Source organism: Dermacentor silvarum, chromosome 1 (genome assembly GCF_013339745.2).
Source record: "Dermacentor silvarum isolate Dsil-2018 chromosome 1, BIME_Dsil_1.4, whole genome shotgun sequence".
Classification (NCBI taxonomy): Eukaryota; Metazoa; Arthropoda; class Arachnida; order Ixodida; family Ixodidae; genus Dermacentor; species Dermacentor silvarum.
Window position 1 is genome coordinate 81,436,463 of NC_051154.1, and position 20,985 is coordinate 81,457,447.

Genomic DNA, 20,985 nt, shown 5'->3' on the forward strand with positions numbered 1-20,985 from the left:
TCGTTTCCGCACGCGTTTGATGGCCGTTTGCGTCACTTTCCACTCGCCTATTTCTCAATAGCAAGCCATCGGCTCGGTCGTGCCAGAGCCATCTTGTTTACAGGTCCAGATGGCGCCCGTGGAAGCGCTTTTAAGCTCTCTTGGAGCCCGCCATTGATATCAGTCGAAGAGAGAAGTCACGACATGGTTTTAGATCACGTTTTCAATGAAATATATGCCCATCATGAAAACCGCCATGGCAGCAGTATACGGCGTAGTATCAGATTTTAATTTGTGCGTGCGTTCCGCGAGCATAGGGATTTCTGACGGGGATACGTTGCTTTGTGTTTTACTTGCAGTCATATTACGCAGCATAGCTGCCGATATTGATTTTGTATGCGCCTTCATTCAAAGCGAGCCGCGGCTGGTCTTCTGCATCGAGCATTTCTGTGCACAGGCACTCTCAGCGTACGGCCGGCTCTCGGGTCTCTTCACTGCTAGCGGCTAGTTTCGTTGAACAGCGAAAAAGTGGCGGCTCTTCTGAATAAACCCAATTTCCGTTCAGGCTCCGCCGTATGAGGAGGCGCAGAAAATCATGACCGCTGCGTAATTAGGTACGCCCTGTTCCCCCCTCCCAATACCTTGTCGCCCTTTCTATTCTTCTTATGAGCCGTGCGTAACAGGTTGTGAACGGCGTGCGCGCCCACTATGTTAAAGCTCGCCGATATACTCATGTTTCCTTGAAATATCACTGCAGCTTTCGCAACAAATTAAAAAAAAAAGGCGGGGGGGGGGGGGGGGGGTGCGTGCATTTTAGTTTTTCAAAAGCAATACCTTTTTCTTAATATATTTTTTTTGTTCTCCTACATTCGTCAGAATGTTCTGCAAAGCGTCTTTTTTGATTATTGTACGCTTCGGTGCATCTTACAGCCTCGTGCTGGAAGTTAAGGGCTGTTACTGCATTTACAGAAATTGTTGCTTTTTGGCCTCGTCGTTAGGCTTAGTAACGTGTGAGAAACACCGCTGTATATAACGATGAAACGAGTAAACGCAAATTTATGCTATTTAAGTAAAAACCTTCATCTCAGTAGATTTACCGCGTGTCAACTAGTAAGGGTCAGAAGTTGCAAATATATTTTAATATGCAAGAGAACTTCGCAATTGGGCCTCGATTGTTGTCACCTATCGTGACTGCTGTGAATGGCCATTAATAACTGCATGCGCTCTTGCGTTTGTGAAGCACGCGTGCATGCGGACCGTCCCTGCTCACTGCTAGATCAGCAAACTTCATGGATTCGTCTAGCGCTAAACTAATTCATTGTGACAGCAACAGGCTCTCAGAACCGACGCCGCCATCTTCCATAGAACTTCAACTTTGCTATGTTGAAGACACTGAGGGTAGAAAGACACTAAGGGTAGTGAAACAAGCGCAAGCGCTTATTTCGTTACCCTTAGAGCGTGCTTTTGACGTTCGGCGTTCGTATGTAACACCCATTGTGTTGAAATGATACAACCGTGGAATAAAAGGAACTCTTCTATTAGCATATTTATGTACTTTAAAGATACTTTAGAGCATTATATATATATATATATATATATATATATATATATATACATGGGCCAAGCGTATTTAGGGAAATCAGAAGCACAACTTCGCGGTTATCTTATATATATATTCCGGGTATTCTACGAAATGCGTTCGAAATGCCTTAACATTACGGAAGCTGAGATACTTCATTAAACACTTTCTTCTAGATTACTTTTACCCCAGAGGCACACATTTGAAATTTATTTGATGTAGTAATTAGACGAATAATTATTCAAGTGAGATTATTTTATTTATCTTTTTAAACAAAAGAGCCATGGCGATTGATCCCAATGGAAGACTTGAAGCACGCCATCCTAGGCGCTCATAACCGTTTCCTGAAATGAAGTAAGCTGACGCTGCAGATTTTACAGCGTAATTAATTCCTGCAAGTTTACACAGAGACGCAAAACTGTACAGTTGAAGAGCGCAACTGTCACGCCCTTAGTAGACGCTCATCCATGAGTGACGTGACTGCTTGCGCCTCACCGTCGGGCATGAAGCCAGCGCGTTTGAGGCTTGATGAGGACGCTCGCTTGATGCTCTCCCGACGGTGAAGCGCCAGCAGTCACGTCACTCATGGATGAGCGTGGCTTGGATGTGGCTGCCGTGTATATTTTACGGACAGCCTCCGAGTAGTAATTGAGTTGCGAGCATTCGTCGGAGATGGCTTCTTTGCGGTAAGAGTGTTTGTGCGGAGAAGGCCTGCATTAGTGGTTTCTTTTTATTTGCAGGTGCATGTAGCCAACCTACTGAAAGTCATTCTGCGAGTGTACCCTAGACACAGTGCCATAATATTTCAAAGTATCGGTAAAATTAATTACTTTTCAAAAGCACGGATTGATGCGCTAGTTGCTATTGCATTATTATGTTCAGTGTAGTGCAAACGACACACACAAGGCGGTACGCAAGCGCGGTTTCCCCGTCATTCTGTCGCCTTGTGTGTTTCGTTTGCGCTACACTGCACATATTACTGCGCTACACTGCACGTAATTACCTGCGTCGTTTTTATTCTGACACCGGCCTTCAATTTATCGCACTCCCAATACGCTCACGACCCGTGTTCACAAAACTTCTCTTAAATAAGCGCGTTTCCTCAATGGCCGGCACTCTGGCGTGCGCAGCTAATCATAGCGATCAGCTTGATAATGAGACGGTTAATGAGATGTGACGTGATAATGAGATGGAAAATAGTGGACGGCACTTACAAGAGAGGAGTTTTAATGCGATTAGTATTCTTAGGATACTTTACGCACTTTCAGGTATCTATCTGTGTATGTTTATCCGTGTCTATGACCGTTTTCCCGCCAGCTTGAGTCGCTGGATATAGTCCATGGTTTTAGGGGTACAGCATCGGGCTCCGGTGCTGAGGGAACCGCGTTCAAAACCAGCCGTTGCGCAGGTCACTAGGTATGCGCCACTCCTCAATGACATGAAAAATCCTTTAAAAGTTGTCCACTGCTGGGCGAAATCAGTCCCGCGAACATGCGTTTCGGCAGTGGCAATACGGTGTTTCGCTACATTGCTTCAGTGCTTATCGCATTAATTGACATTCATCATGAGATGAGTTCTGCCGGAGTCAGTGAGTACGTGGTGGACGCCAAAACGACCGCCAAAGCGGAAATGCACTTACTTTAGGAGAAGTTCTGTTCTTATTATGGGGAGCAGTTTACTTTAAATGAAACTGACATGTCTAGGCTCCTGCGGTTTTTGCGAATAGGCTACGTAACTAGCGGTGATTTTGTGAATTATGTAAAAGTGCCAATAGAACCTTTTTATTGCTTATTTTAGGACACCGGTGGCAATTGTGAAATTGTAGTCGAAGAGTAGTGAAGTCGTGCCTGCTTAGCAGAAATCCTAAGACTAGCACCACATGGCGGTCTGCGAGTGAGCGAGGGCTAGCTTGCTTGCCATGGACTCGTGACTTCCATACGCGGACGTAGTCATTGACGCCGAGTTCAGGCCCCCCGACACTGGTCTGTTTAACTCCTATAAAGTTAATGGATTACGAGCTAGGCAAGAAAGTACTTTTTTTTTTGGACAGCCAGGGAAACGAAGAAGTGTTAGGAGGGCGGCTCGCTAGTGAAGGAAGACACGAGCTGGCATTAATGGTATTCATCTGCATGCATCTTGGTATCGTTCCTTTATGTGCTGTCAAGCGCAACGAATGCTCGCTCTAGGGTAGCAGAATTGGCACGCAGCGAGGCTGTGTGCGGCGCAAGCGCCGCATTCTGAACGCTGTTGATGTTTGCTGCATGCACATGTGGTTTAGTGACGTGACAAATCGGGAGTAGTGGCTGCGGTGAAAAAGAAAAACTCAGAAATACGCGCTACTGTTGCCTTCCGAATTTCCGTTGTATAGGCTGCGGCCGTTGTTCCCGGTAACAAGGACATGAGGCAACAAACATTTTCGCGATGTTTATTGTTTCCTACATGTCATGGAGGAAGAGCTTTAGCGAGTCAATGGAGGTGTCGGTGAGGGAGCAAGTGCGTGTGGCAGGCGAGCAGGCGCAGCTTGCGACGATCAGTTCTTGTCAAAACCTGCGGCACTTGACGTTGTATCGAGCGTACGATTCCGCCGTCGTGTCATTTGCAACCCGCATTGAGGAAATGTCACGTGAGCAGCTGGTTTCTTTGAGAGCGTTGTCGATGCATTCTTTCATGAGGTCAAGTTCCCTAGAAACAGTAATAATGCTTTGTTGACTGAGCATTTCACTACACTCTCGATGATACAACTCTATGTGCATTGCTGTATTTATTGTTTGCAAGCTATCATATACGACTCAGTAGAAAAGGTCGGGAAGTGGAGCTTTCGCTGGTAGTTGCACAGATGGTTGGCAATGTTGTGCACTAGTTTTGATATATTTAGTGAGTGTTTCTATAATTAACAACCTCATAAGACAGCCTTATCATGCGCCTCCTGCATCATTTGCACTGAGTGCGTACAGTGCAAAGGTAAAGGAACGCTGAATAAACATTACGCTTTTATGGTCAAATTTCTTATACATAAAAAAATAAAAAAGCCCGCGAGGCAACAGCCGGGGCAGATTTCTGATTAGCATGGCCTGAAATCTAGTAGCCTGCTGATAGGTCGAAAATACATTTAAAGAGACATTTAGAAAACCTATTACCTAATCCCTAGTTTGTAACATGGCTGAGTCTATATCCTTCCCGGCTGTCTGAAATTGCAGCTTAATTTGATGAAAGACAACAATTCATGCTTTTTTTCTTGTGTCTTTTTTTATAAGCAAGCTTCGGAAACAACACAACAAGTCAGTATGCTGTCTGGCAAGGATGAGAATGCACGATTTCTAATGCTTAAGAATAGATGCTGCGCCAAAAACAGACACCTTGTCTGTCTTGGGCACAGCATCTGTTCTTAAGCATTATGAACCAACTCGCCCAACCACACGCTTTATTGGACTATGCTTACTAATGACAAGAAAGGATTGTCATAACTAAAGCTAACGAGGGTTGTTCAATAAAGACCGAGATTGATGCTCCGAAATCTTTATTTCTGAAAATAATTCATTGGTACTTATATCCCTGTCTGTATGCTCCACGGTAAGTAAATTTCAAGTTGTCGCACCGTTTCTACCAAGCCCAGATAACATGAGTGAAGCCATCTTTTCCCCCTTTAAAAAAAGAAAGAAAAAAAAAACCCTCTGATGGATTGTTCAGAGAGTGGCTCACAGGAAAACCTGTTTTCATTCGGCTCAGTACAGTTTCAATTGATCTTATGCATTTGTTCGAGCCGCCAGTTTGTGCTGAAACCTACGGGGACTGTGTTACAAAACTGTAAAAATATGACGACCACTTTCTCGTTCCTGAAGATGAAAGGAAATCGTTCTCCTGTGTGATTTTTTGTAGGCCAGGCAAGATCCTGGTGAGCTGCAGTAGAGATCAGCGAGTCCTGCTCATGGGAGCCGTGCAGTGAGAGGCATGGCGAAATGAGGAAAAGGATTTGTGAAGGTGTAGGATCACCTGGTAGGCTCCTCCAGCTGATCAAACAGAGGGAAAAGAAAGATATTGGAAATAAGAAAAAAAAATGAGGAGAATGCATGTTCTACACCAAGACAGGACTACAAAATTATAGTTCGTGCCAGGATGGGCGCTGACTAAGGGGTGGCTGGACGATTCACATTGAGAGTAATCGAGCTGAACTCACTCGCAAATGTCTGTCTCGCTGTGGACATCCCGTGCGCGGATAGTGCGGTAGGCGCTCTGCTGGCAGGTAAGCACTTTCTCTCTCAGGTCCTCAGGGAGACACGCAGTGTCTTCAACTTGACGAGCTTCCATCATGTCTGCAAGAAATGTCAGACATTTTGCTTCAAATTCTGCTAGGCTGCACAGTTCAAGAAGGTCACGTGCACTGCTCCACATCATATGATGTGTGCGAAAACTCCACTACATGAGCATAAGCGCATAAGCGGGTACAGACATGAACGAAAGCGTTGCCTCTCGGCGCAGCGACTATACTTTACGTATAGGAAAAGCGCGCGCCGACGCAGGCAGTACGAACTATCGCACTCTATATCAGCCCCATCTTGGTTACCTGGCCTTGTGTGTTGACGAAGTAGCATAACTAGAGTAGTGCTTTCTGCCTACGCAACGAAACGAAACATTGCCATTGGGAACGAGGGCTTGGAAACAGGACGTTGCAAATTTCGCCACAGCACCGGCTGCCCTCAAGTCAATTCAAGTGAAAATTTATTTCAGCATTTCTTTTGTATCGAAACAGAAGAATGCTAGGACAATCACAAAAAGCTAAGTTGCAGCTTGACTGGGTGCTTGCACCTTTATTTGGCAGAAGCAAGAGACAGAAAATACATTTGAGTGCGCCCATAACGGCAGGCGTTAATAGATTAAAGGAAGCCTCGAGCTCGCTCATTCCCGCCGTTGCCCCGGCTGCTGTTGGGCCGCCGGGGACCTTCTCCGTCGGCGTCGCCGCCGCCGCTGGGAGGCGGCCCTGAAAAGTTGGGAGCTGGAAGATCAGCTCTGGGCCGTCCGGCAAGCCGAAGATGCCGCCCGAGTCCAAGGACTTCGAGCCGACACCTGAGGCCACTAAAAGCAAAGTGCCGGCACTTTAAATAAAGTTTATTTATTCTTTTGAGTGAAGAAAAAAAAAGAAGTATTTACAGATTTCTTGTCGTCGTAGTTTTAACAAGTGGCGCTAGTTCTTGCGAACTTGTCACAAAGTTTCGTCAAACACTGTTCGTCACTGATCATCAGATAATAAAGCAAAAGGGTCTTGCGCCACTAGGCCAACCGGTTGTCGATATCTTCAACTCTCACTTTCGAGATTAGCACTGTCAATAAAAATGTCACAGTTTCGCCCTAAGGGCGAAGCAATGAATGTGATAGCAACACAGTAATGTCATACGAAGTAAGGTGAGCGGCTTTGGTAGCAATATGAATTGTAGTAAACATGAGCTGATTAAGTAAACAGGTGTGCTGTGGCGTAAGTAGACCGACATGAAGAGAAACTCGATGACCACGAGAAGGTGCGTGTGAAACGGGGGTGTTGATGAGAAGCGCTTCCCGTGGCCAGCGCGTGCGAAGGGACACACCTGTAGTGCTGCACTGCCGATCCGGGCAGCATTGCATGTGTAGCGTGCGTTGGAAAATGTGGCCCGACTATTACTAACTGAATGAACAAGCGTGGTGTGAGCGCGCACAAACAAACATGAATAGATCACACTGAACGACTGCAGACAACGACTGTCAAAGCGCTGGCAGCGAGCGCATACGCCGCAGCGGGCGAAGATACGTGCGGTCTATCGCTTCAACGGAAACTGAGCGGCGAATGCACGGCGCATAAAGGTCAGAGCCGTGTGGAGATAAGAGATGGCGCGGGCGAGCGACGAGCGCGGTTGTTGGCAGAGTAGAAGTGCGACCCCCCCCCCCCCCCCCCAGCGCTCCCTCCGGCGCTGGCTTCCCGCTTCCTTGCTTGCGCGTGGGTGATTGAGTGCGTGCGCTCTCCGTGATAGCGCGCGTCCCCGCACGCTTCCGCTCGGGCATACGGCGCGCGGCGAAGATTTTATCTATAGGGAACCTCACGGCGACGGCGACGGCAGAAATCCGGTTGAAGTGTCCATATAATTGCTATCGCAATAATATTTGTTCGTAACAGTTCGGTGCGCACCGTGATAGCGAATATTATATTAGCGAAAGCGGCCTGCCAAGGATAATCCGCTCTGACAATCGAAAATATTTGTGCCAGTCGAAAGCTGTAGTTTGATTCTATACGGGGCTGTCCTTCGCAACTCTCTTATATCTATTATAAACAAAGACATTTCATGTATCCGCAGGTTCCTTTCTGCACGAATTATTAAAGGTGAGATGGTGTTACGTAAATGGGCGCTTCTCAGAACTCAACGAAATAAGGACTGAACTTCGGGTGCGCTGAGCTAGAAGCCCGGGAGTGGGCCGAGTGGAACAATTTCCCCCGCTCCTGTTTGAAGTACACAAGCGGAGCAACCGAGCGGCTTCCCTTGTCATCAAAAGACGCCGCTCGATTCCTGATCTGTGCATAGGATTATGAGCGATTCGCGCGGGGGGGGGGGGATTGTTTAATATGATCGTGACACGCTTGTGTAATGAGATTTAAAAGGACTTACGTTTCATGGCTATCGTCTTGCAAGATGTTTGATATTCTCCCACCACAGCTCTTGAGAAGTGAAGTAATCTTGAAATGAGGTTTTTGTTGCCAGAGCACGCGTCGTTCTTTATCAGAGGTGTTACGCAGTGCTTGTAGTCCGTCAACGAGCTGCTCTTGAAATGAAGGTCAGAACAGATGAGCACAGAGAGGTTATTCGGGGTGCTCTGCTCGGACCGCGTAAGTGTAGCATGGTTATTTGGCGTTATCGATTCTGCTCTATACGTTCTCGTGCGACACACGAATACTATAGATGAATAGCCCATCCCTATAGGGTGGTCGATTAATTTTTTTAGTCGATTAACGGATATTCTTTCATCATTTTAGTCTCTAAGCGATTAATCGCTTTCGATTCAGGGTTTTTTATCGATTAATCGAAATAATTTACTATTGTAGTACCCTATTTGAGTGTTTCAGAGGTGGAACAAATTTTGACACACAAGTGTATACACGTCTGATAAAGAATTATGTTTAACTTGTGAAAGACTAAATATAGTTGACACTAGTGGCTTTTGAAAATATAAACAATATAAGTTGTATATAAACAATATACATTAAGTGCCATAAAATGGCACATAATTCTGAATTAAATAAGACACATGGCACTAGTGAATCCCTGTACAGCACAGTAAAACAAGAAATAAGAAAAGTGGCACAGGTGAAAGGTGAAGTCCAACTAAAATATGCAAGGAATTTCGATATGCACAGGAGAAAATCAAATTACTGGTTTGGGATTTTAAACCACTCGCTCTTTTCTACTGAGCGAAGGAATGACAATTGGCTATAGGATGTTTTGGGTGAAACTGACACCTTCTTTGAATGACCTCACGACCAGCATGCGAGAATAGATGCTCGGATGCTATAGATTTGCTGGAATCGAGATGAACTCCATCGCTATGTCAAATACGTGCTCTAAACCGGTGCTCATCCTTTGCCAAGCCTTTTGTGGACTGGGAGTGGCACGACGATCAGCGATTGCTATGGTATGCCTTGAATTGCGAGGGCATTTCAAGCCTCCGGTTTCGGGCGCCGTGGTGGCGTGTGCGGTGTCGGGGAAGAGAAGGGAAGCGCTCGGCTCGGCATCACTCGGGACTATATATATGTAGGAAAAACAGTCGACAGTCGCTCTACCACAGCCGCACAATCAGTGCTCGTGCGCTGCCATTCCAGTACGATTTCAACATTTTCGCGCCACTCCTGTCAAACTCTCGAAAACGATTAATCGAACAGATCTAATCGATTAAGTGGAATAAATGAAAGGTGGACATCGATGAAGATTAATCGTTTTGAGGGATACATTTATTCGATTAATCTATTAATCATTCATCGATATTACAAACCTTAACGAATACCATAAAGGAAACACAGCGTTCACGATACCTGCAGAGTTTTTCTTTGTCCTCATCAAGCTCGAAGTTTAGATTGACAATCGACCTGTCGAAAGTGGTGCCGCAAGCAAGGTGGCGATTCAGGAGCGTTTTGCTGTCGCACATGACGTAGTCGTAGTTTTCTGGAAATCGAGATGGTATCAGCATCATACACGTGATTGCAATTTATTGGGCGTGCTCACAGAAATATTCTTTAAATTTAAATTTAAATAGAGTGTATAAAAAAGGGTATTTAATATTTTCTGGGGCGCTCCTTTGCATTTGCCAAATGTTCTCGATTAAGATTGTAACTTCGAAGATCCCCATAGCGCGTTCTTACTGACCGTACTAAGAACACTGCGTGGTCACGTATAATAAACATACTCTGGATGTAAGATTATTTTGCGCAATTGTCCTTTCTTTCGAACACAGCTTTAGGCATCAGAGCCCGTATTCATGAAACTCGTTTCGATGATCACACCCTTGATATATCGTGCGCTCCGACGCCCGCCACTCATTATAGCGATTGCAGCGACCACGAAATGATTGCCGCGCTGATGGGCAATCACAGACGGCACTTTGGTAAGACAAGTTTCATATATGCAGATGAACCCAGAAGTATAGCGCCATTTGTACTACTCTGAGCAGCAATCCAAAGTGCGCGCTGATAACATGATGCAGGTTTATTTTGTTTGAACCAATTTCCGCTCTGCGCAATTACTGTTGCCTTCCTCGCTCAAGAGAAACGCGTGATGAGTTTCGTAAACACCGAATTCCGCTCGCAGGAAACTTGTTGTGCCTTACGGCCAGCAAACAAGGTCCTTTCAATCCTTCCAGGCATCTTCTATGGATATTATTACACGAAAGAGGCTCGAAAAAGCTTGCATTGCAGGACAGTCAAAATACGCATAGCAAGCAGCAGGTGGCAACGAAGACATGCAAAAGGACGTGTCTAATTTCTTCACGTTATCACTTGCACTACTCACAGATAATTAACGATGACAGATCTAAGATAACCCAGAAGAGCTTACGCTTACGCATTTGTAAATTGCAGTCCCAATTGTAGGTCCCCACTTGGCGTTTGCGGCGTTCAACTTCACGACCAAAAACGTAGCGGTCTCTCCGACACTTTGTTGACGTTAGCGCCATGTCGATGCACGTTATGTACTTGCGAAGTTTTCTGCAAGTAAAAAGTTCCCACTGTAACCAGCTTATCGCAAATATCTCACAAACATTGACAAACGGACTTGTTGGCAAGACATACTCGAGGTCATTGACGACAAGGACAAGCAAATGGACACATGCGAGCGCTCGTGTGTGTCCACTCCCTTGTCCTCGTTGTCAATGCGCCTCAGCAATCTTAAGTAGATATCTCAGCTTCAGCGACTTAATTGGGACTATAATTAGATGCAGTCAGTGGCGTGCATGACTGCTGTGTGCTAAATAGAGTAGTAAGTGCGTGCAAAATGGGCGCCATGTCTGACGGCGATTCGCTTATTTGCGCCGGAACCGAAGCATACCTGAAGCAACTTTAACAAACGTAACTCAAGTGAAAGGAATCCCGGCTCAGTCTGCTTGCAGTAGCGTTAGGGTAGGTGAGTAGACACGCATGGCAAATTGTGTTACGTTTGCTTGTACTTTGACCGGTATGCTGCTGCGACTGAATTGGCCTTTTCGTCTTGCTTTTTTTGTGAATCCTCCTGGACATTGCTGACCGTCTACTGCTGCTACTGTTTTGCCGTGCAAGAAAGCACACATATAATGAACCGTCTTATAAGTGGCCATCTGTGCTACCTCTACAGCTGTGCCAGTTACCGGCACCATTCTCTACGGGATTACGCAATGAAATGACAAGCTGTACCTAAATATTATCACTGCAAGCATTATATGCCTTCGAGCGCATAATTCCTTTGTTATAGCGAAGCTTTCTATGGCTTCAATCGTGGGGTCTGGCGTGTCTACTCGGTCGATTTGTCGCTTAGTACAGTTAGATGTTGCCAGAAATAGTTTACTGAAAACCTAGCCGATCCACGATACAGTGTAATCAGACGTCGCGGGGGTGACGTGGTAGAGTGTTGCGAGTCACCGCGTCTTTTCGGGCGATACGTAATCAGAATTCTTCAAAACGCGTTCTAGAAGACGAACAGTTGCATGCGCTTTACCACGAAGCCAAATAACAGAAAACGTATGGGATGGGCAAGAACGCGTACAATTCCTTGCATGCAGTTGGACATGAAATGAAATTGCACGTATCATGTATTTCTGTGCATAACATTTGATTGAAAGATTTCAAGAAAACTTCGCTTAACGTTGATGCCAAGTGCGTTGGATCCGCAATACTTTTTGTCACCATGTGCGGTTACATAGTAATTAGGTACCTTCAAGAAATTAGGGTTAAAGAGAAGTATTACGTGACCATCGAAAGCTAACCTGCGACATAGTTTTGATCGAACTCCCAACCGCTAGCTGAACGCTGACAGAAACCGGTTCTAATGCGCAGCATAATACTGCGAAGTTTTTTGCACAAAATAATCGACAAAACTAGAGTCTGAAACGCGCGACCTGAGCTGATGGCCACTATTATTGGGCCTAACAATGTTACCGTTAAGCAGTTTAGATAATCTATAAGACCGCACTTAATTTCATCGCTCTACTAAGTATGAATATTTACTTCTTGAAACACCTGCGTTACAGTTGATATTCTTGTCTGTGCACTTTTTTAACCACATGTATTCATTCAATAATAAGCTCTTTTACTAACCTCAATTCATTGCTGTACGTACTGAAAATTTGCTTTACCTAATTCTGATACGAGAACATCTCGCAGTTTTTGCTTTCGGTCGTGCTCCTAAAAATGTATAATCTTCATATGTGTATTGTGAATGCACTGATTTGAAACTTGACTGCTTTCGTCACAACAGTCATTGAAAAAGCTCTCATATATATATATATATATATATATATATATATATACAGTAAAATAGAAGGTGATTCCACGTACTTCGTGTTTATTCTTCTATGCTATGCCAATGGAGCCAGTGCACTTAAAAAAGGGAAAAAGTATAAAAATAGTAATGTTTGATGGTTGACTATGTTTCGTGTTTTTAGAAGCACCCTGATCCTGTGAGTAACCTTCTCTTTTACTTTAGATATTTTCTCAATAAATTTAAGCTTTGTCAAGTTATACATGAAGATAATTACAGGAAAAACTTGCAAGTATATACGACTAGCCACAAGAAAAATCATAGGAATTGGGTGAAGTGTTCGTTGGTGGCAAGGGAATAGAACAATTTTGTTTTTGATGAGTTTATCTGTAGCTGGTTAGTATGGCACCACTCCAGCGGGCTGTACAAATTGTCATTAAGTTTAGATATTAGAGTTGTAAGATATTTACCACCAGTCGATGATAGTAGTAGCGTCTGCATAAAGTATTCATTTCGAAGAAGAAAGGCAGTTAGGCAGGTCATTGACATATATTAAAAATAAAAGCAGACCCAGTATGGAACCCTGAGCCAGCATTAATGAACATGCTTTTAGAATAAACACCTGAAATAGTTACTACCTGCATTTTGTCTGTTAGGTAATTTTGTACTAACAGTAGTACTGGGCCGGTAATTGCTAATGATTCAAGCTGATAAAATAAGATATGATGATTTATTTTTGCAAACGCTTTCGTTAAGTTCTCAAAGACAGAAGCTGCATAATTACGCTAATCGATAGCGAGCTTTACTTGATCGGTTAGCACAACAAGAGCAAGCTCGGCCGAGTAACCCGGGCGAAAAACGTATTGGAATGATGAGAGAATGTTAAATTTTGCAAGGTAACTAGTTAAGCGCTTTTCAATAACCTTTTCAATTACTTTGCTAAAAAAGGTAGTAAACAGAGGGGGCGATAATTAGCTATTTAAGAGTGGTCACCTTTCTTAAAAATTGGAGTTATCTTGCCTTGCTTAAGTTCCTGCGGGAAGCTGCCCGATTTAGACATGATGTTGATTATGTCCACAAGGATATCAGTTAATAAGGGTGCAATTATTTTTATTAAGAAGGGTGTAATTTATCAATGCCGGCACCGGTTATGTTCATGTTGTTTATAACATTTTGAACTTCCTGGGTTGTGGTTGTAAACAAAAAGAAAGACTCTGACATGTGGTGGCGCATGGGATTGTCATGCGCAGGGGCCTGTAGTTCACGGCTTAAGAAGAAATCAGCGAACACATTAGCTATTTCAACGACGTTATTTAACACCATGCCCTGATGAGCAATTTCTGTTACTGTTTCGCGACTATTTGTCCTATTTAAGACTTCACAATTTCCAATTTGTTGCTTACGTTTTTACCGCATTCCAAAAATTTCCTTTCATACCATATTTTTTTATCTTTTTATTTCAATTTGGTAGAAAGCTGTTTAGAAAATTTCTTTGAATGGCCCAATTCTCGTTAAATGACTGTCGTTTAGTTTTCTTGTAAGATTATTCTTCTTGCGCATTAAAGCTTGGAGTTTATCCGTTATTCACAGATTCTGAGGCGACACAAATTTCTTTTTACATTTAACTTGGTGGGAATGACGATCAAAATAGGATTTAAGCATACAGAGAAAGAGTGAAAATGTTATTTATGGATCCTTTGTCGCTAAAATGAGGAACAGTCAAGATTAGACACGGCTTCAAGAAATTATTGTTTGTCTAGTATAAATTTCGAGCACGTTTTTTTATCAGAGCCATGAGTATAGTGAAAATTAAAGAATGTAAGATAATAATCAGTTATGTCGGTCATTAGAACACCTATATCTGGTGGATATGCCAAATTTGGCAGTGCATGGTCAATTAATGTATCTATGGGGTGGTTAGCACATCGTGTCACTATCTTAATTAAACATTCATAGCGAAAGCTGTTAAAAGAATCAGAATAATGTAAAGCCTTAGAATAGGAGCTGTCAGCGAGGTTAATGTTGCTGTCACCTATAATTATCACATTTTTGTTTTCATTTGCTAAGATTCCCATAAAATTATGGAAAGCAACAAAGAAATGTATTGCTTATGAAGAAGGTGAGCGATATATGCAACCACTTATTAGGTTTTTGTTGTGTATGTTAAGGAAGTAGTTTTTTAGTTCGATCCAAACATCTTCACAAGTAATTACTGAATTACTTTAATCATTACAATTTATTACGTCATGCACCTAGGGGCGTACTTCCAGCATATATGATATTTGAACATCAACCACATGTCAAGAAACTGAAGCTTGTCGCTTTCCGGTGTCTCTCACTTGAGCCTATGTGCGGCGCTGTTATAGTACCAGCGCTGTTGGTGCTTGAACCGAAGCTTGAGACACCTGAATTCGGCACTGACCAGCTTCCAGAATTGCAACATGTGACCTAAAATGTTAATTCATTTCTTTTTACCTTCAAGGTGCATATGTATATGACAGTGGAGATGACCGATATGGCATGCATATATACAACGAAAAATAGGCGATATATAAAATGAGGTAAAAACATGAGGATAAAAAGTTAGTATCGATAAGAGCTAAATAAAGAGATGATTAAAGAGCACCTTGGCTAATTATTTAGTCATTCACTGGTTATCACGCATTTAGGGATGTCTACTGCCGCTGCTTAATATATATGCAAAATATGCGTTATTCTTTATACTGCACTGTTTTCAAAATGTTTTGGTTCTTCCTATTTGAAGCACGTGATATTATGGGACTTCTAACACATCATATACCTCACTAATGTCTTCATCAATGGTGTAAAAGTATACCAATGCACACACTCACCATGACATTATTCGCGTTTTGGTCACAATATACGGTTAGCACAAATGACCTAATCGATTTACTTGTCCCACGGTACGTATTGATCAAAACTGTTTTTTTTTCTTCAAATTTATTTAGCGAAGCAAAACAGCAAGTGAAACTTGCTGTTTTGGGCGTGCTGTCCGTGGGCGTGGGACTTCTAATCGTCATGTATTTTGGAACACGCGAGAGGTCCTCCAAACATTTTTTTTTCCTTTTCAGCACCCTGTCACAAAAAGAAATATATGTGCCTTTCTTTAGCCCTGAAGGAACGGTAGCCAGAGGTGTCATATACAACATTATAAGCTGGCGGTTTTATATCTGACTGGAAGCCTTACAGTGATACAGTGTTCCTACGCATTCCCTGTAGAGAACGGTCTTGGATGAGCCAATGGCGAATGAGTGCGCTTTTGACTTGAGCCTTGTGTTCTTAGACTTGCTATTTAATTTTTATTAGTTTTTGTTACATATCAAGTCTGCTTATCAAGTCTGTAGCCCTGCTGCATCTGCGGCGCCTGTGGGTGGTCTTATGTTATCATCTGGATGGTGTGTTCGGCAATAAAAGCTCCTAATATCAGGCAGTTTTGATTCATGAATGTGACTTGGAGGATTTCTTTTCCCGTGTGTTTCAATACACTTCGCTTAATCATCATCATCATCACATCATCATCATCATTATCATCAGCCTATATTTATGTCCACTGCAGGACGAACGCCTCTCCCTGTGATCTCCAAATACCCCTCTCTTGCGCTAGCTGATTCCAACTTGTGCCTGCGAATTTCCTAACTTCATCACCCCACCTAGTTTTCTGCCGTCCTCGACTGCGCTTCCCTTCTCTTGGGATCCATTCTGTAACTCTAATGGTCCACCGGTTATCCATGTTACGCATTACATGGCCTGCCCAGCTCCATTTTTTCCTCTTAATGTCAATTAGAATATCGGCTATCCCCGTTTGCTCTCTGATCCACACCGCTCTCTTCCTGTCTCTTAACGTTAGGCCTAACATTTTTCGTTTCGTCGCTCTTTGTGCGCTCCTTAACTTGTTCTCGAGCTTCTTTGTTACCTCCAAGTTTGTTACCCATATGCTAGCACCGGTATAATGCAATGATTGTACACTTTTCTTTTCAACGACAGTGGTAAGCTTCCAGTCCGGATTTGGTAATGCCTGCCGTAAGCACTCCAAACCAATTTTATTCTTACGTAAATTTCTTTCTCATGATCAGGGTCCCCTGTGAGTGATTGACCTCGATAAACGTACTCCTTTACAGACTATAGAGGCTGACTGGCAAAAAACAATGCATGCAAATCTAAGCACGCGAACGTTTCTGCATCACGCCCCCATCAGAAGGCCGCCGCCACCTCGTGCTCAGCAGCAGAACGCCATACCCACTGAGCCGCCTTGACATGTACGGTGGGTTGTACAGATTTGGTAAGTTTGCGCACCTTGGCGAAAGAATACTCTTAATCCGGGAAATTTCTATTTGGACATAATAATTATTGAGATACAGAGCTATCACATATGATATCCCCGACTGCACCTCTCTATTTGAATGTCTATTCAAATTTGAATCTCTATTTGAACTTCGCTTAATGTCACATTTCAAATAGAGCTAGAGGTGCAGTCAGGGATATCATATGTGATAGCTCTGTATCTCAATAATTATTATGCCCAAATAGAAATTTCCTGGATTAAGAGTATTCTTTCGCCAAGGTGCGCAAACTTACCAAAACCGCACGACCCGCCGTACCTGTCAAGGCGGCTCAGTGGTTATGGCGTTCTGCTGCTCAACACGAGGTGGCGGTGGCCTTGTGATGGGGAATTGAATTGAATTATGGGGTTTTACGTGCCAAAACCAGTTCTGATTATGAGGCACGCCGTAGTGGGGGACTCCGGAAATTTTGACCACCTGGGGTTCTTTACCGTGCGATGGGGCGCGTGATGCAGAAACGTTCGCGTGCTTAGATTTGTATGCATTTTAATAAAGCATCAGGAGGTCTTCTTCTTCTTCTTTCTGGGGTTTTACGTGCCAAAACCAGTTCTGATTATGAGGCACGCCGTAGTGGAGGGCTCCGGATTAATTTTGACCACCTGGGGTTCTTTAACGTGCACTACAACGCAAGCACACGGGCGTTTTCGCATTTCGCCTCCATCGAAATTCGGCCGCCGGGGCCGGGATTCGATCCCGCGACCTCGTGCTCAGCAGCGCAACGCCTTAGCTGACTGAGCCACCCTGGCGGGTATCAGGAGGTCGACATTAGTCCAAAGCCACTCCACTACGTCGTCCCTCATAGCCTGTGTGTGGCTCTGGGACGTTAAACCCCACAATTTGATAAGCTTTCAATCCGCATGCCAATTTCACGCCTGCTTCTTTAATGGAAACTCACCGACACGATTCCGATTGGTCCTTTTTCATCCTGAGTCGTGCCACGTCGTCGAGCGAACCTTCGCACTCCAGCCGCAGCCGAAGAAGCCGGTTCTCGAGACAGCCTGTTGCGGGTGCTGCGTGAAAAGAACTTCCCCGCTATATGACTAACACACACAGACACACACACACACGTGCCCACGCACGCACACACACACACACACAAAAAGAGAAAGAGAGAGAGAGAGAGAGGTACAACCATCTATGGTAAATCGAAGGATAAAGTTAAGGAGTGCTGGGTCATGCTCCTTCCTGGTATCCTACTCTCCATCCATGCTCGGGACATACGTAAACGTTCGGGTCGCTGTTCCCAGTCGAGTTAAGCCGGCTGTACACGTTTGCGTTTTCAATCAATCAAGTAATCCGTAGCAGCCTTGAAACAATCACAGAAGACAAGACGGCGTATGTATATTAATGCGGAATTACCGCTCCTGCTCTCGCTATTACTAGGTCACTCGGGACGACACACCACCGAAACGCGAAAGCCGGAGGAAGAGGAGGCAAACAAAGCTTCGCTTTGATACGGCCGCTGGGTGAGATGGCTAGAGAGTATACCACCTCCCCCGGTCCCCTTTCCTCCATCGTGCTTCCGGCGTTCCGCTCACCGTGCAAGAAGGCGGAGCGCGACGTTCGCTGAACGGATCCGCTGCTCACTGACCGTCCTACACATGCGCAATTCGCGTTCTCTTTATCTGTTCAACTGCACCGCAAGGGGCACACAGCAATAAACCGAGCGCGTCAGGGCGCATTTGGCCCGTCATTCCATAAAGGCGCGATGTGTTGTGACCCCTAAATCCGGGAGTGGACGCTGTCACATGCACGCAAACGTGTACTTACAAGGCAAATAAGCGCTTTCTGCCTTCTTTTTCATTTAGTTCGTGTTTTATTTTAATTGAATTGAATTCTGCCAAAACCACAATTTACCACAATTCTGCCAAAACCACAATTGTGCCAAAACCACAATTTAATTATGTGGCACGCCGTAGTAGGGGGCTCCGGATTAAAAAAATTTTTTTTTGCGGATCTTTCACGCACCACCAAAGCACGGGACACGGGTGGGGCGTTTTCGCATTTCGCCCTCATCGAAATGCGGTCGAATTTCGATGAGGGCATGAGGGTGCATATATATATATATATATATATATATATATATATATATATATATATAAATATGTTTCAATGAGTGACATCACTGACGATTGTTGTGGTGTAGATGGTAAAGTTCAGATCTATCGGTCCATTCAACTTTCTGGTATGGTACACACTTCTGCGTAACTGCCTTTGTGCGCGTAGGCCTTGGAATCTGCATAAACGCTTATCTTTGAGACGATAGTCACGGCGCAGCAAAATTCAGAATGATGTCCGGAAAAACTCACAGGCGAAGGGTCGTCTTCGGATCTGATCGCTTTCCGCGCTGATTGAGCACACCACCAGTAGCAGGTAAGCAGGTAATCCGAACCGCATCTCTACCTTTAGCGCTAATGACAGGAGGCAAAATGTGGGGAAATTTTATCTCACTAGCGTTTGTGCACAAGCTCGGCCACACTTGTTTGCAATGCTGTTACATCTAGCGTGGTGAAATATGCCTGAAAATCCTAAGAACTGCGTTGGGCTAGGTTTTTCTGACGATGTTTATGTTGATGCGCCTTCGATTTTTCTGACCATGTTGATATCGACGGCGCTGGCAGCTCAGCTCTTCCGTGATTTTCGACGCAGTAGCTTCAATGTGTAAAAAATATTGTAACCAACGTGAACTATTGTACTACGTTTAATATATTGATTGTACACGTGGTATAATAGTGGTTGCAGAAGAATGTAAAAAAAAGTTCATCGAATAAAAAAAATATGGGGTGATTCTTGTTAGTCGTCCTAAGCTACATTTTATTGTTGTAGCACAGTGGTAGAAGGCTTATTACACACATTCATCTTCTGTTCAGCGCACCAAAGTATGGAGTTGCGCTATGTGTGACTTTCTGAGACAAAGCATGCGTTCCTGCTCATGAGCAGTTTAATTTTGGGCATCGAAAAGCCCCACACACACCGGGACTCAACATTGCGTTCTGTTTTATATGCATCTGCTCTATCGCCAGGGCCATTGCCGAGGATCTCGGAAGATTTTTCTCCGGCGATGGACCCCTGGCAGCATAGCCCCGGGCACCAACAGCCATAACCGTTGGACAAATAAAGTTTATTCCTATCCTATCATGACGCAGTATCCATATCGGTAAATGTGGCTCGTTGGAAGCACAGCTCGACGCTTGCGCGTCGAGTGCTGGCGGTGGCTCCTTATCTTTCAACGATAGCTGTTCATTGCTGCAAGCTGATGAACGTTCTTGCGAGAGTGAGGGCACTGATTTCGAACACTCGGTACACGAGCCGACAACAACACCTCCAAATGAACGCCGAAATTAAATTGAAAGAGACGGCTAAAGATGGTCTCTTCTTCGTGTGCATGCAGCATTGGCATTATGCGCCAATACCCCTTAATCTATAGATACATTCGCAACCTGGCCAATGTTTACATTGCCCAAGCCGTCAGAGGAGATTTGCTTACTTTACTAAGCTTTCCAGTGAAAACACCCAGCGCCTCAGCTTAATACCAGCTGTGTTAGTGCGTGTGAACCTGCACAAACACGCTATGGGGACAGCGGCAGCACGAGCGCTTAGCATCCGTGCGAAACACATGAAATGAACATGGTATCGATTTACACAACTTTCGGGACAGAATTCACGAAGCTTTTCCTTCGTCAGTGCCGTTTGTCACTGAATGGCCGCCTTAGCTAATCTGTCCTATCCGACATCACGATTGGTTGACACCTCCTCTTACTAATAGTTCTGGCGAATGTAGTTGTAAATACGTGCCCTGGGCCGGTATTTTGTAGCGATGCCTTTCCGGTACTAATGCCTTTTCGCGCTTATTGCGCTTTGTCAGTGGTCAGAGTGACTGTCCGCTCGCGTTAGCAACGGGATCAGGCGGCCGTGAGCGGTGGATGACAAGACTAGTATAGAATAAGTCATAAGGCATCGCTACAAAATACCGGCCCTGGGCCCGTATCTGCAGAACTTTGTGCTTTTATCGCGGCGATCGTTTCGACACGTCGATCACAGCCGTCTGCGATTGGCCATCGCCGCGACTATTCTCTGTCATGCCCATAGCAGTCGTAAATGGTGACCACCC

General features: G+C 44.4%; 1 protein-coding gene across 1 annotated transcript; it reads right to left on the minus strand.

Annotated features, from left to right (window-relative positions):
• Window positions 1-3,989: 3,989 nt before the first annotated feature.
• On the minus strand, window positions 3,990-19,526 carry LOC119449947 (uncharacterized). Its single transcript, XM_037713253.2, has 7 exons — window positions 19,184-19,526; window positions 17,770-17,884; window positions 10,627-10,769; window positions 9,603-9,732; window positions 8,185-8,333; window positions 5,733-5,868; window positions 3,990-4,240 (listed from the first exon to the last, which is right to left on the minus strand). Exons 1-7 carry the CDS (start codon window positions 19,269-19,271, stop codon window positions 4,099-4,101), a joined length of 903 nt encoding a protein of 300 aa, XP_037569181.1. The 5' UTR covers window positions 19,272-19,526; the 3' UTR covers window positions 3,990-4,098.
• Window positions 19,527-20,985: the final 1,459 nt, after the last annotated feature.

Bases quoted from the DNA above. Each gene is read 5' to 3' on its own strand.
- LOC119449947 (XM_037713253.2), bottom strand. From the start codon at position 19,271: ATGCGGTTCGGATTACCTGCTTACCTGCTACTGGTGGTGTGCTCAATC. The intron at 5,869-8,184 runs GTAAGTCCTTTT...CATTTCTTGCAG, and splicing joins CAAGACGATAGCCATGAAAC to ACATGATGGAAGCTCGTCAA. The intron at 4,241-5,732 runs GTGAGTTCAGCT...TACTGTTTCTAG, and splicing joins AGCGAGACAGACATTTGCGA to GGAACTTGACCTCATGAAAG.